This window comes from Clinocottus analis, unplaced genomic scaffold (genome assembly GCF_023055335.1).
Source record: "Clinocottus analis isolate CAN_PGR_092001 unplaced genomic scaffold, fCliAna1.0.p SCAF_18, whole genome shotgun sequence".
NCBI classification, from domain to species: domain Eukaryota; kingdom Metazoa; phylum Chordata; class Actinopteri; order Perciformes; family Cottidae; genus Clinocottus; species Clinocottus analis.
This window is the reverse complement of record NW_027175909.1, coordinates 17,043,394-17,059,317: the sequence shown is the minus strand read 5'-3', so window position 1 is coordinate 17,059,317 and position 15,924 is coordinate 17,043,394. Positions and strand designations below refer to the sequence as shown.

Below are 15,924 nucleotides of genomic sequence, written 5' to 3'. Positions count from 1 at the left end.
ATCACCATGGTGACGTAGTACTCACTGCAACACACACACTCATCACACACTAATCACCATGGTGACGTAGTACTCACTGCAACACACACACACTCATCACACACTAATGACTGTGTGTGTTGCTAGAATAAAAAAAACAGAGGAAACTTTAAAGACGTCTTGTGATGAAACTGAGATGTGACACACACACACACACACACACGCGTGTGACTATGACGTCATCATCTGCGTCCTCACCCCATCCTGGGGTCGTCCGGCCTCCTCATCTCGATGGTGTGCAGCGGCCCGTTGAGGTTGACCACGTACAGAGTGATGACCGGGTTCTCCTCGCCGGCCTGAGGAGGAGGAGGAGGAGGAGGAGGAAGAAGAAGAAGAAGAGGATGAGGAGGAGGAAGAAGAAGAAGAAGAAGAAGAAGAAGAAGAAGAAGAAGAAGAGAGGAGCGTTGATAGAACATCGAAAGAACCCGAAGGAAACTCGTCTCCAAAGTGTGAGACGGGTTTAAACTTTTAGAAACTGTGCGCGAAAATCTTCCTGCGTCCATTTTAATACCCAGCATGCCCCATTCAGACAATCTTTTGGCGTGAAATACATATTTGTTTTCCATTTTCAAACCGAACACAGTTTTTTGACTGAAACTCCTTCCTAACAGGAAAAGACTTTGTTTTATTGTGGTTTTTGTTGCAGGTTCTGATTCTTTAGGTCCTAATCTTTCCATAAAGGTCTTATTGACGCTCCAGGAGGCTTTTTTGGGGAATCTGGCTCATATCATGCTGGATGTTCATAGTTACCATCAAAATATCTTTTAAAAGTGATTTTTTTGCAGACATACATTTTTTCCCCAAGACTTTGCTGAACAAATACACACAATAAACACAAGTATTGGAGTTAATTTGGGGTTCAAACGAGGACTCAAACAGGGAAAAGAGATCTGGAGACAACATGGCTCCACAGTGTTCAGCGGGGTGAAGCGGGTCACCTTGGGGTAGTGGTACTCCTTCCCCGTCGGGTACGGCGCGCCCGTGAACATGGGCAGCTCCATGCGGGGCACCAGGCTGTCGTTGATGGTGGCGTAGGCCAAGCGGGCGCCGTCTGGAGACCACCAGTGGGCCACGTGGGACTGGAAGATCTCCTCTGGAAGAACCGAACGGGCCGTCAATCATCAATAACAATAACAATTAAAACCACACACCGCAGAGGCACGAGGTAACGATGCTGCAGGCCAACAGCATCGTCCTGGTGAGATCATCAGGTGTTGAAAATGTCTTTTAAAACTTGTAAAGATGCCGCGTCGTCAGGATTAATCGGCGCTTCGCTCACTTTTCGCCGCCGCTCCTTGAATCAGTGTCGCGCGAACGCCGGCGACCGCACGTGATTTACGGACGTGGAGTTGAGCCGTTTTCGAGTACAAAAACACTGCGACAAAGCCGAGCAGGAGATACCGCCCTCACACACACAGTTATGAATATATACAAATGAATGTTTGTGTAATTCCCTCCATGAAAAAAAGAGGACAATAAATCTTCTAAGAAAGAAAAACCGCGGATCAGCACGACTGCTGCCCGACTCTCGCCTGACCTGTTTGTTATATTTGGACTCACTCACTCTGTATTGCTCTCCTAAAACTACACACACACACACACACACACACACACACACACACACACACGACCAAATGTTCAGGTCATAAATCTCAACAGCGCAGCGACCCAAATAGAGCTCGGTGCCAGACTTCCTGCAAATGAAGCAAACAGCAATCTCTCCACACCGGTTGTTGGGTTGTCTCCTACCTCTATGTGTGTGTATGTGTGTGTCTGTGTGTGTGTGTGTGTGTCAACTCATTTCAGAGAGTGCGACCGAGCGGGTTCCCCTCAGACGCCCCGTGTGCATTTAAAATCACGGCGCCATCGCACGCACTCTTGTTCACCAGACAGAGAAAATAATGGGAGTGTAAAGTAGTCCAGCTCCTCCATCTCTTCAGCTACACACACACACACACACACACACACACACACACACACACACACACACACACTCTTTCAACACAGTGGGTTATTAAGAAATTATGCAAATGAAAGTTCACTGAGGGAACTTTTCTCCTCGTCTCCATTATTAAGTCCGTGGCGACGGCGAGACACTTCCACTTAATGCAGCTGCGACGCGCCAGCAGCTGCATTTTTAGCAACTTTTGCAATTAAAATTTCAGTAATGCTGTTTATCTGCGGGACCGGGCGCTCGCTTCGGGGGAATTAACAAACATCAACCGCCAATTAGCATTTTCCTGCAGCGTGCGGCGTCAGACGCGGCGCGCGTCACTCGGCGCAGACGCCCGGGTGACGCGCGCTCCTGCGGAAGTGATCGTCACAGCCGGGTGAATAAATAACGAGCACACATGACGTGAGGAGGAAGAGCCTCGTGGTGGCACTTCCTGTCTGGATGCTGTGTCCACGTCCACCCTGCTGGCAGAGCTCAGAGGGGGATGATGGGATCACTCCGTCGGATGAAGGATGGAGCGCACAGGACGACATTATGCTGCGGTTGCAAGGGGAAAAATAAAAAATAATTATTTTTTTTTAAAAAATCGTTCAATTTTTTGGGTTTTTTTTTCTAAAATTTTTAATTTTTTTCTCTCAAATTTTTCATTTTTTTTTTCTCAATTTTTTCTTTTTTTTCTCAAATTTTTTAAAAAAAAATTCTCAATTTTTTTTTCTCAAATCTTTCTTTTTTTCTCAGATTTTAATTTTTTTTCTCAAATTTTTAATTTTTTTTTCTAAAGTTTTTCAAATTTGTTTTTCTGAAATTTTTCAATTTTAAAAAAAAAAAAAAAATTGTATGGCTCGCATGGCTCGTTCTGCTGACTTTCACCAGCAGCAGCTTTAAACAGCTTCTCATGTGGAGTGGATCCGCTCAGCGAGGGAGGGGGGGGGGGGGGGGGCGAGGTCACCTCGGCTCGTCAAGGAGAAAGTAGAGTTCTGTTTCTAGAAGTATCCTGATGCGCAGTGAAGGTAAAGAAAGGAACAGGCTCTCATTTCCTCTCTCTCTCCATCTCTTCCCAGTGATGATCGCCAAGGTGAGCTGTCAGAGGCCCGTCTCCTCTCCTTCTTCCCTCCTTCCCTCCCTCTCTTCCTCCCGCTGCGCCGACTGCATAATTCACTGAGTAAAGGACGTCATTAATTCATGAGAGTCAAGTGGCGAGCCGGAAATGAATGAGTGTCGGATACGGGGCCGACCGAACGGGTGAGAACGAGGGAAGGAAATCAAACCTCGCCGGTGGCGTTTGGTTCATTTCTCTGGACACAGAAGAAGTGCCTTCTCCCCGAGCCATGTGGTCATGTGGTCGTGGTGAAGCACTCGGGCTGCGTGGACAAAACGATCAAGCAGGCGCCTCATGTTGTGACGTGCGTCCGCATGTTTCCAGCAGATGGCAGCAGCGAGCCGTTTCCAAAGCGTAAAATAGAGCAAGCGCCACGTCACAGAGGAACGCAGCCTTCTGGAGTCTGACGACTTCTGGATGCTCAGCAGAGTGAGGTCCACCCCACCTATCACATCCATCCTACGGTCACCTCTGAGACTCAACTGAGTCCTCGGCTGATTGTCACATGAAGAAAAGACAAAAAAGAGCGACTTGGCATGGTGGAATCCTGGGATCTCTCAGAGGACCGGTTTGGGTTCGATGACGCGACACACTGAGTTTTTTTTCTCCACCCGAGCTGAGAGACGGTGAAACTCGTGCCGCTATAAATAGCGCACGCTGTTTCCACAGCGCAGGTGATAATTGAGCAAGAATAGAATCGATTAATAGCTGAGCGTCTTCAGAGGCTGAGCTTCGTGGCTCAACGTAGAAAGATGACAGTGGATTCTACCGGAAGAAAGCGTTTAATGAAGGCTCTTACGCCTGTGGCTTGATCCGGTGTGTGTGTGTGATTGTGTCATGTGACCTGTGGGCGGGACTTGGTCAGACACAAAAAACAAAGAGACATAATTGAGTAAAGACAAACACGGCTAACGCAGAAACCGTTGAACTGAATCCCTCGTTCCCTCTGTCTTCACGCGCAACTCTCTGCCCAACGACACGCAGGACTCTGCTGTAACCACCAGGTTATAACGAGGAAAATGGAGTCCACTCGTCCAGTTTGGCTTCGTCAAGAGAGGAAATTATATTAGCCTCGCTAGCGCTAGCTTCAGGGGTTGTTTTTTTCGGCCAAAAGAATTAGCACCCCTCCCCCCCCAAAAAATTATATATATATATATATATATATATATATATATATATATATATATATATATATATATATATATATATATATATATATATTAGGACCAAAAAAAAAAATATCTGGACCCAAAAAAAACATTGGGTCAAAAAAAACAAAAAAAACATTTACCGTTTTTTTTTCCTCGTTTTTTTTTTTTTTTTTTTTTTTTTGACTTGAAAAAAGGCAACGAAAAAAAAAAAACGCAAATTTTTTTTTTTTTTTTGGTCCATATTTTTTTTTTTTTTTTTTTGGGTCCTAATAATTAATTAAAAAAAATAAAAAATTTGGGTCCTAATTTTTTTTTTTAGCGGTATTGTAGCCGTTGGGCTACAATATAGCTATTGATCTTGGATCAATTCCAGAAGCTGTAGTCACTAGTTACACAAACACATGAGACACATGGGTCCAGGTTGAAAGATACTGAAGTTAGCATCCATGTGCCTGCGATGGTCGTTCAGCTTGTTGTTGTTGTTGTTGTTGTTGTTGTTCCATCCCATGTGAAACATTAGGTGATGTTTCCTGCTCTGCCTTTGGAGCAGTGTGTAATGTGTAGTGTGTCTCTGGAGGGACATTTCCAAAGTTAAATCCTAAAGAGGACTTACAGTTTGATGGAGCAACACAACAGATCCATCAGGACACGTTTACGCTCCATTTGTTCCACAGACGCAAAGCCCCGAGTGTGTTTTCTGTTGATGCGACAATTTAGTTTAGCAGCAACTCTAAAATCAATATCTGACAATGAGAACGCCACGGAGGCAAATACTGGTATCTACACACACACACACACACACACACACACACACACACACACACACACACACACACACACACACACACACAAATATGTTCACATATACACACACAAACTTGTACACAATCAAACACATACATTCATACACACACACCAACATTCGTACACACACACAGACACACTATTTCCGTGTGTGTGTGTCACATCAGTCGCAGTTTGTTTCCGTGACCAAACTTTAAACAGTTTTCATGTCGTGGCGTTCATCTCCCGCTCGTCTCCGGCGTGCGGTGACGCGGCTCCTCGGGGCCTCGAGCGCGGCGATAAACAGACGCGACCCGCCAACGAGCATCTCGCCAAACATCTACGGGGCGAAAACACGACTCCAATCAGAGCGGCGGCGGCGGCTTTTTATCTCAGCAGAGCGGCGAACAGCTGCTTCCTCGGGCGGCGGCGCCGCGGGACGCCGCGGCGAGATAATCACAACGCCAACGGGGTCTGGATGTGAGTCTTTAATTTCTGCTCTACTCTCGTCTTTTCTGTCTCTCCTGCATGCGCACACACACACACACACACACACACACACACACACACACACACACACACACACACACACACACACACACACACGTACATATACAACCCTACACACATATACAACCCTACACACATACACACACAGCCATACACACACAACTGTATGTACAGAGCCGCAAAAACACACACGCACACTCGTACACACACACACACAACCGTACTCACACAGCCGCACACACTGGTAGACATACACACACATACACACTCATACCCACACATCCACACACACACACACACACACACACACTCAGGATTAAGACGGCAGCGGGCCAGAGGATGTTCAGGGAGATTATTTTCAACCTTTTCACCTCTCGGCATCAAATCCTCCGCTCGGCGACAGCCGGAGCTTAAGACCTCATTCCTCCTCCGCGGCGGCATGAGCCTCGCCGCGACCTTGCCGCGACCTCACCGTGACCTTGCCGTGACCTCGCCGCGACCTCGGCCGGAGCCCGGCTTCATTAGCATGGAAAATACTCTGATGAATGTAAACATCACACAACCTGGCGAGACGCCAGAGCCAGAGATCTATTTACAGGCTCAAGCACTTACCAACGAAGAGAAAAGGAGTTTGACAATAATATTAATCATCGTGACCTTTAGCTTAATAGCAAAGATAAACAAACAATACAATAACAATACCAGGTAAACAAAACCAATTCATCCTCTAAAACCCTTTGAAGTAGATCTGATCATGATAATCTTGATTAGGAATAATTAGTTTACGCCTGTTATCTTTGGATTGTGCCTAGAACTCCATCAACACTGCATCCAAAGTCTGATTATTTCATTCATTTGGAGTGAATGGTTAAATAGTACACGATAACAGGCAAACATGAAGATAAAGATGAGCACCTAATATTCACTACACCCTCGAATAATCTCAATCACGCTATCTATTTGTTAAACTGGGACAAAATGTAATTCTGTTGTTCCACAATTCCCTTTTTTATCTCGACGTTATGAATCTGCTCCCGTGTTTTTATCTCTCAGTGAAAGATTTATCCCGCAATAATGATGAGTGTAAATTACCCGGCCTTCAGCGGCACATAAATACAAGTCATCGCGGGGGGGGGGGGGGGAGGGGGGCTGTAATAACGCTCTGATTAATGTCTAAATGCCCGGGAATGGATATTGCTCCTGGAGGATGGACGCAGGGTTTTTTCAAATGTCAGCCCGGCTAACGCGGAGAGATAAGAGGAGCCGAACACGACAAACAAACCCCCACGCAGCTGTGGCTGACCTCAGATAACCTCTCTGGTGTCACAGCTTCTACATCCTCCGAGGCCAACGGAGACGCATCGTCCTGCGATCTCACTCCGGGATTAAACATCTCCGCGGCGTCGGGAGACGTCTCAGTTTCCCGCCGACCCGAGCGGAGCGCAGACGATGTAAACTCGTTAGCCGAGCGCCGCGCGCGCGTCGAGTCAACCGCCGCGTTTTCATTTTCTTTTGTCGTTTTCCCGGAAGCTGCAGAGGGAAGTTAACACCATTTTTTTTTTATTTTACCTGCAAGGAACCGAATGCGACAACAAAGAAATAGTAATGTGGGATGGAGCCCGGGGGTTCAAGACCGTCTCGTGTCATTACGTGCTAATGCATTCAACAACTGCAGCGAGTGTTCACGCTAAAGTGACGGAGGAGAGAGGTTCACTTCACGGAGACGTACGTCAGTGCTTCTGAATCTGTTTTTTACTTTAAAAAGAAGCTTTCTGGGCACGATTTGTGTGAGGAAAAAGCAGGTTTAAAAGCAGGGCTGAGTATGCAAATTTACATGTAAAAGATCATTAAAATAACTTAAAATGAAACTTTATTACTGTCTGACAAACCGCATTTTTGTATGAATGTTTAATGTTAATATATCTAAATGAATACAAATTGAAGTGACAACAAATACATTTAAAAAGAAGCTTTGTCTCACATGTTGAATATGTTTTATCAAAGTGAAAAGTACGCGTTGTCTTCTTTCTGATCTTATGATTCAAGCTGTGGCTCTTTGCTGTTTCTCACTTTGAGGTTGGGAACCGGCTGATTAGAGGAAAAGTTCAGCATTTTGGGGAAATTCACTCTCGTACTGAGAGTTAGACGAGAACATCGATACTACTGTCTGTTGGTAATGCGAGGCTGCAGCCAGCAGTGGCTAACTTAGCTTAGCATAAAGACGGGAAACCTCTGAGGCTCGTTTAACACGCGCTTGTTTGTGCATAAATGCGTATTTTCAGATTATCTTTTAGAGGGTTATGTGGGAGATTTGACTGCTCCCACATTTTCAGAGTGAAGATCTTGCAAAAGAGTATTTCTCGGGGGGAAGCAGACGGAACATAAAAAACTGCCAATGCAGCCAAGATGTAACTTTAAAGGAACTAGAAGACGGTCACCTCGGATCAGCATAAATCCTGAAACTCTTACGACGGTTTCAAACTTCTCAACTCTCCGTGGGGGAAAAAAAAAAACCTTTTCCTTGGATGGCAACCATTTTGTGTTTTGCCTCACCTTCATACAGCCAATCGCTGAGCCCGTTGAAGATGACGCCCTCCTTGCCAGAAGACACCAGGCGAATGGAGCGGTTGTCAACCCTGGAGCGATAGTAGATGTTGTTCTCGAACACGAAGATCTACATGAAGCAAAGAGGAGAGAGAGAGGAGAGAGAGAGAGAGAGAGAGAGAGAGAGAGAGAGAGAGAGAGAAATTACATCATCACGTTGGCAAGAAACGCGTCAACTTCTGGAGAGGCAATGTGATCTTCAGACCAACTCTCTACAACACCGACGTCGGGGATTTTACCCGAAATAATGTACGTGATGAAAAATACTTCTCATCAAAATATATCAAAATACAACAATACAAGGCAAAGTGAAGTACTCTTCTTTTGTTTTACCCTAAAGAACTTCTCATGAAACTAAAAACAGGTATCATGGGGGACCCTAAAAAAAGGTTCAAAATTGGGTGAGAGATTAGGGAATCGTCATTAAAATAGGACACGCCTACCTTCAATAAGACACGCTTACCTTCAATAAGACACGCTTACCTTTAACAAGACACGCCTACCTTTAACAAGACACGCCTACCTTTAACAAGACACGCCTACCTTTAACAAGACACGCCTACCAACTTCAATAAAACACGCCTACCAACTTCAATAAGACACGCCTACCAACTGCAATAAGACACGCCTACCAACTGCAATAAGACACGCCTACCTTCAATAAGACACGCCCACCAACTTCAATAAGACACGCCTACCAACTTCAATAAGACACGCCTACCAACTTCAATAAGACACGCCTACCAACTTCAATAAGACATGCCTACCTTCAATAAGACATGCCTACCTTCAATAAGACACGCCTACCTTCAATAAGACACGCCCACCAACTTCAATAAGACACGCCTACCTTCAATAAGACACGCCTACCTTCAATAAGACACGCCTACCTTTAACAAGACACGCCTACCTTTAACAAGACACGCCTACCTTCAATAAGACACGCCTACCTTCAATAAGACACGCCCACCAACTTCAATAAGACACGCCTACCTTCAATAAGACACGCCTACCTTCAATAAGACACGCCTACCTTTAACAAGACACGCCTACCTTCAATATCGTAGCAGCATGAAGCTACACAAGGACACACAACTTATAGAAAAGCAACACAATGAAAATTACGTAACCACAATCAGTCGGGTGAAAAATCACCCGGCGTTGGTGTTCTTGGGTTGAACTCCTAAAGATGTCTTCCACCTGACCCCGACTGACAGCCTTCCGACGGCGAACTTTAAGCTGTTATATTATTATTAGTATCAACACTGGCAGCAGAAAGCCTGAGGGCAGTTTGGTATTTATACCGACACAGTTGTTGGCAGGTGGAGACAGGTTAGAAGTCACGCTATCACAGCTCAAATCAACCCGGGGGCCAAAACACAGAATGAGCCGGGTTAGCATTGTGCTTCCTCACCTGTCACACACAAAAAAAGTGCACTTTTTTTTGTCAATGACACCTCTTTTTTTATATTATAGAGGTACACCAAAGATTTTGACAAAAGAAAAAGAGGAAAAAGAAGTCTTTTCAATTTGTGAAAAGACTGTTCTGAAAAGACGGCGAAACCTTGGGACCAAATTCTGACTTTGACGCTTTCCGCCGACAGACCTGCGGGGCTTTCAAGATAACTGAAGGTCAACTCTTTCATTACAGAGAATAATAGATCATCAGCGCCCACGGTGAGCGTGATAGGGCGGGTGGCTCTCAGGGGCGAGAATTTTTAAAATGTTACGACCTTAATGCCGAGCCGGAATCAATCTGCGGCTATTACAGGAACGGGTTTGCTCGGGATCTGAAGGATTAGGGAATCGGTCGGCCTCGAGTTGCTCTCCTGCTTCCGGTTTGTCGAGGATACTCCTGGAAATATCCACAGCGAGAAGTCTAAATGTTGGGACGGTGTGCAGCAGGAAATCTGATACCGTTAGCTGTCAACAATTAGCGTAAAACTCGGGTTATGAGCCGCTACTTCCTTTGGTGGTTGTCCCCAATGTAGCTAGCTAGCGCTGCTGCTGCTAGCTCCCCACTAGCTTTACGACAACCACCAGACATGGACAGCAGTGACGCGGGCAGTAGCAGCAGCAGTAGCGGGGAGCTAGCAGCAGCGATAGCTTGCTACAGCGGGGAGCTAGCAGCAGCGCTAGCTGGGTACAGCTCGCGGGGAGCTAACGTTGACACCCACCAAAGGTAGTAGCGGCTTGTACCCGACTTTCACGGTGCTGAATGTTGATTTTTACACCGCATAAAGGATCAACACCACACTGAGACTCTATCCTATTTACTAATTTAGCACTTTTCAATCTTTTACTCGACAACATGTTGCAGCAACGTGACATTAAGTAAACACACTCGAGTAAAAACTGAACTGCATCTCTACTTTGCATCCCGATACTAAATATTGATTATCTCCTCAAACCACAAGGTCTATTTGAATAATTTAAAAAGGTATAATATACAGAAAACCCTTGTGAGACTAGATAAGAAGTTAATTTATCTGTTACCAGTATAGTGGTTTATGATAGTACACAGGAAAGGAAGAAAAAAAGAAAATCTTCCAGGATGTTTTCTCATTTTACTCATGGATATAATCGGTATGTGTTAAGAGAATCTCAGCAAAGTTTGATCCAGTGAAGTTAAGTATTTAGTGCAGATCTTTATTCTGAAATAGTATCAAACCTGAACAATTGGCTCATATTGACGTTTTCCTTCGCCGTATCCCACCAGACGCCCGTATATGGACCCGTATGACTTGAGAGATCGAGACCTTGCAGAAGAGCTGAGCTTCTGTTTTTGGGGCTCGAGGGTTAATGAAGTTAAACACAGACTCTGTCACAGTCAGTTTTCCGTGAGCTGTGGCCGCTGCGTGGTCTGGAGCCACTTTGCAGCAGATGGAGGCCCCGTGCAGCAGCTAGTGTCGGCCTCAGCGCCGACAGAAGGCCCGGCCCGGTTCCCTGAAGGGAGGCGGCAGTCGGCCAGCGACGGCGAGGATCCACGCTCGTCCTCGGCGAGAATGTTTTGGACGAGATTCTACAAACGTTTGGCGGCTGAGAACCTCAGCAGCACGCCGAGAGAACGCTTTCCACCTCTTCACGGATAGAACGACGGCGCTTTTCAGGAGGAGAATGAACCGAACACACTGAGAGAAACACGAAGGTTACAGCAACATATTAAATATGATAAATAAAGTGCTCTCAACGGGAGTCAAGGCTTGAAAAAAGTATAAAAAGAGGAAAAGGTCAAAAGAAAGATTCTATCAAAAGCGTTTTATATAAAGTTCATCCATACAAGGGATGAAAGGTATTCATGTTGTCGGACATAAAGATATTATATTCTCTGTAAAGAGTCGACCTCAAGCGTCTGAGGACTTAGAAAAGCTCCGCGTACAATAAAATATTATTATTATTGGTGAATTAGACCAAGCCTTGTGGTTGCTTCTCTTTCTCTCGGTCTCTTTCACACACACAAACAGACGCAAACACACATAAGCAGACACACACACACACACACGCGTTAAAGATTAGCTGCCTACAGGCAACAGGAAGCTGCTTGAGTCACTGGAGGATTTGCTTCTGTAACGTTTTGTGCAAAATGAAGATGCCACCGATTTACCGAGAAACGCCGACTCCTCAGCGTAGAGGATGCTCAACATGTGGCTCGACAGCTGTATTTGGGAGCGTACATCTGGGCATGCACGTGCTCATTCTCCACGGGGAAGAAGGCAGCATTTAATTAAAGGCAGGAGGGGTTTGGGAACCGGAGCGCAGGCGGGCCGGTTCCTGCTTATCGGCAGCGCGACACGACGGCCCGGCCCTCGTCTCCTTGTTCCCGCCGTCGTCTCCGACTTCGACCTCCACCTCGCCGACAGAGGACGTCCGAACCTTCGGGGGGGAAACCAGCTGCTGCTGCTCGGTGTCACGCTAACACAACTCGCCTGATGGAGCTAAAACCACTCGGTGACTAATGGCGGGAGACTCGAGGCTGTATCCGTCTAGCGGCCGCCTTAATTAATCCGCTGTGGAGATAGCAGGTAATTAATAGCATTGTGCCGCAGAATGTTATCACTTCGGTTTCTGTTCGACAGACTGGAGCTCATTACCGCGCTGACAAGTTCGACGGCGATGACGGAGGCGGGAAATGACTCATCTCCAGTTGCAGAGGACCGCCGCGCCACACGAGTGGAGCGACGGCGTTTAACTTGAGATGTGTTTACTGGGAAATCTCAGAGAACCATCAGGATGATTTTGAGGGACAAATTAGTTTAATGTGCGCACCGCGGCGGCGACGCGAGGACGAGTCTGCCCTCGTGAAGCACGAAGGAAACATCCGAGTCCTAAAGCCTCCGATGTTTCCTTTGTGATTGCAAAGCGAGTTTGTTTGTAACGCACGTTTCTACATGAAGGAGATTTAAACGCTTCATGTTAAAACCTTTAGAAGCATCCGAACGCAGAAAGCAGAAGGAAACACGATTTAAAAACAGGTAAGAACGTTCTTTAAAACATTTAAAAAACGGTCAAAAGCAGAAAATAGAACACAAGCTGCAGTGAAGTTTAAGAAATATCCTTGAACCTGGTTCAAACCTTTTGGAAATTGTCTTTTTAAAATTATTTTTAGGCCCTTTCCTCAAAAATTTCATCCCCAAACTAAAAATTGGTGCATGACTTTAATCACTTTTTCATGACTTTAGCCAAATGTTCATGATCAAACATTGTGTGAAATGTGTGTGTGAACAGTACAAAGTGATAAAATGTAGTATTTAAACTAACAATGAGGATTCAAAGCAGACAGTAAACCTTAAATGACTCAAATGAATGAGAGACAATAGTTTGATTAAAAGAATAAACATTCATATAGATGCCTGTATGTATGCTGCTGATATGTTTTAAAAGCAGATTCATTATTTATAACTAAATGAACGTCATGAACACATGAATATAACATTTACAGGACTTTTACTACACTTTGGGGACGTTTCCAGGCCTGGAAATAACCATTTTAGAATTCCATGACTTTTCCAGGTTTTCCATGAGCGTAAGCATCCTGATTAAAAGACTAACGCAGACAGTTTGAGCTCGTCATCGACCACCACAGAGACCTTCATGATGTCACAGTTCTTCTTACCAGTTGCTGGTCCTGTGGCCCCCAGCCCGCGAACTGCAGCTGAGCGTTTCTGACCTCTGGCGGGTTCAGGTTCCACGTCGCCCTGAGGTGCACGGACACAAGAGGACACGATGCAATCAGACAGAAGCGTGAGCGTCTGCAGCTGAGAGGAAGCGGCGCGTCTGAGAGGTTCAAGCGTCTCCATAAACACTCAGAGCTGCTCGGTGCAGGCGGCGTGAACCAGAGGCGCCGCTGCATCTGCGTCTTTGTCTCAGACTGAGGATGAACGAGGTCATTAGCTGAGGTGGTTTTTTCCCCTTTTTGCACCTCATCGCCACTAGGTGGCAGCACACAAATGGACCTGAGCTGCCGGTGCTGTCATTCTGCAACCTGGGGTGGAAAAAGGTAAATAAGTGCGGTGGGCAAAATGGCCGTAGCGTGCAAGTCGGCGCTACGAGTTCTGGCTTCTGGAGGATGTGTGTCCTGGTTCTGTGTCTCACTCTCTACTTCTTTTTTTTTACCGTGTTTTTAAAAACAGAGGGATGGTGCTCAGAGAGGTCGAGATGCAGCTAAAGAGCGCCGACTCGCTCTGCTCAGTAACGGCGTGTTCGCCGCCTGCCAGGTGAGGTCACACAGGAAGTCGTTCAGACAGGTGGGACGAGGTCACGGAGTCACACATGAAGGGAAACACGCCGGCCACTTACGGAGTATCCAGACTGCAGATGATGTAGAAGGCCGTGTAGGAATACTGGTACATCTGGAGGAGAGGAAGCAGGAAGGATTCAGACATCTTCACATGAAATCAGATCGCAGTTCCACCTTCATCCCGACTACGTATATTTATACACAGAAAGAATATTATGAAGTACAATATAAAGTATTCTTTGTTGAGCGTACGTCTAAGCTTTTTATGTATCTCTCTCTCTGATCTCTTTACAGTCTGTTAACTCCATTTACAAAACCAGTAATTTGACCTCAAAGAACACATGAATATATATGTATTTCTGAAAAAGTTGACAAAAATGAACAACAACAACACTTTTCAACATCTCAAGCTCTGCCAAGGTTAAAGAGTAACTTAACACTTCACAATATTCAAAAGACTATATAATATAATAACAGGCGAAAATAGAAAACCTACTTATGTGTGTTACAACTTATATTACTGAACGTCAGTAGCACTTAAAGTGCAACGACAGTGTCACCTGTCAAAAGAGACTAAAGCATACATTCACTCCCAACGGTCCAGCTTTCAATTTACTCTGAGTTTACCCGAATGGCCGTTTTCCCGGTGACTTTTACAGGAACATTTAAGTATTTATGAACATTTCCTGACAGATGATTCATGTTAAAATTCACTCAATTCACCCGGTGCGTGCTCCACGCAGGCACGCACCAACCCTCTGCCAACCACAGACACGTTCACACTCAAAATGGAGGACGGTTCGCTCGTGCGTTAGCGCCACAGAGACGAGTGTGCATCACGGCGAGCGCGCAGCGGCAGCCATGGATGGAGGCGATGGGGAGGTTTGGATGGAATAATAACGGCAAACAAATGCAGCGAAAGGCGTCTCGAGTGCGTCGTGGTGTTTTTCAGGCGATGACGCAGAAGGTCCCGCCTCTCCCGGCATCTCTCCCCTCGGCAGCGACAGAAAGGATCCAACACATCGGATCCACTTCTACATTTAGGGGCCGCGACGCGTTGATGCACATCAGGGTGTCGTCTGCGTGGCGTCGCATATTGTCGCCGCGGGACGCTTTATTCGCAACTGCAGAGAAACGGCAAATCCCCAGCCGGCACTTCCTGTTCCTCCCGTCGATCTCATCTCCTGGTTTTTTTTTTTGGAGCGCCGAGGGGTTTGTTTGTGTTCCCGCCTCCCCCCTCTCTCCTCTTCCTCCCCCTTCGCGCTACAGTTCCGCTCGGCTGTGCCGGCAGCGGCGTGCGACAGGCCTTCACAACCCGCCATGATTACTTCCCTCCCCTCATCCACCACTCCACTCCTCACCCTCCATCCATCCCTTTCTCCCCTACCTTTGTGATGCACCGTACGAGCGCACACCCCCACCTCGCCGTGCCCGTGGAGGGCGGCTGACATATTTGGCTGTCACTTCGCTAATTCAAAAAACAAGCGAACAAATGAGAAGCTCACCGGTGCAACGTTGTAGGCCAGCAGCACATGCTTCATGTCGGGAGACACCTCGTACTTGCTGGCTTTGTACATTTCCTGAGAGGCAGAGTGGAGGGAAAGAGGGATGGAGGGTGGGAGGAGGGGGGAGAAGATAAAAAGATGAGACCTTTAACCATGCGTGGTATTTTTTCATTAAACTAGTCCTTAAATGACTGCGTTTGACGGATTGCTCGGCTCCCGAAGCCAACGGGAGTTGCATTAATCTTGGCAATGGGGCTCGGCAATTTTGATGGCGGACATAATGTTGTGTGTCGTCACCCCGATGCTACATCTCCATTTCCCCATCTCCGCGTTACCCCCGCGTGCCCACGCCCTGCGTTTTAACTACGCAGTTCACATTTCTACAGCTACTGCGGATCATTTGATTAAAGCTTTGTAATAAAAAAAACATTAAAAAAAGAGCTCTGGGTGCTTTGATTTGCTGACACTTAGTTTTAATCTAATTCATCGGGCAGTCACGGTCAGTTCTTTAGTGCAGGGAGGAGAGAGGAAAGGACGACAAA

General features: G+C 46.2%; 1 protein-coding gene across 4 annotated transcripts in view; it reads right to left on the bottom strand.

Annotated features, from left to right (window-relative positions):
- The window catches only part of LOC137788574 (A-type potassium channel modulatory protein DPP6-like), a 170,496-nt gene that overhangs the window by 13,119 nt on the left and 141,453 nt on the right, over window positions 1–15,924 (bottom strand). For all 4 annotated transcript variants that reach the window (XM_068581438.1, XM_068581441.1, XM_068581437.1 and 1 more), the window contains 6 exons: window positions 15,383–15,457; window positions 13,937–13,989; window positions 13,254–13,335; window positions 8,090–8,210; window positions 978–1,132; window positions 238–335 (listed from right to left, as the gene is read on the bottom strand). In XM_068581438.1, coding sequence (XP_068437539.1) covers window positions 238–335; window positions 978–1,132; window positions 8,090–8,210; window positions 13,254–13,335; window positions 13,937–13,989; window positions 15,383–15,457 — 584 coding nt within the window. The remainder of the gene's footprint in view (window positions 1–237; window positions 336–977; window positions 1,133–8,089; window positions 8,211–13,253; window positions 13,336–13,936; window positions 13,990–15,382; window positions 15,458–15,924) is intronic.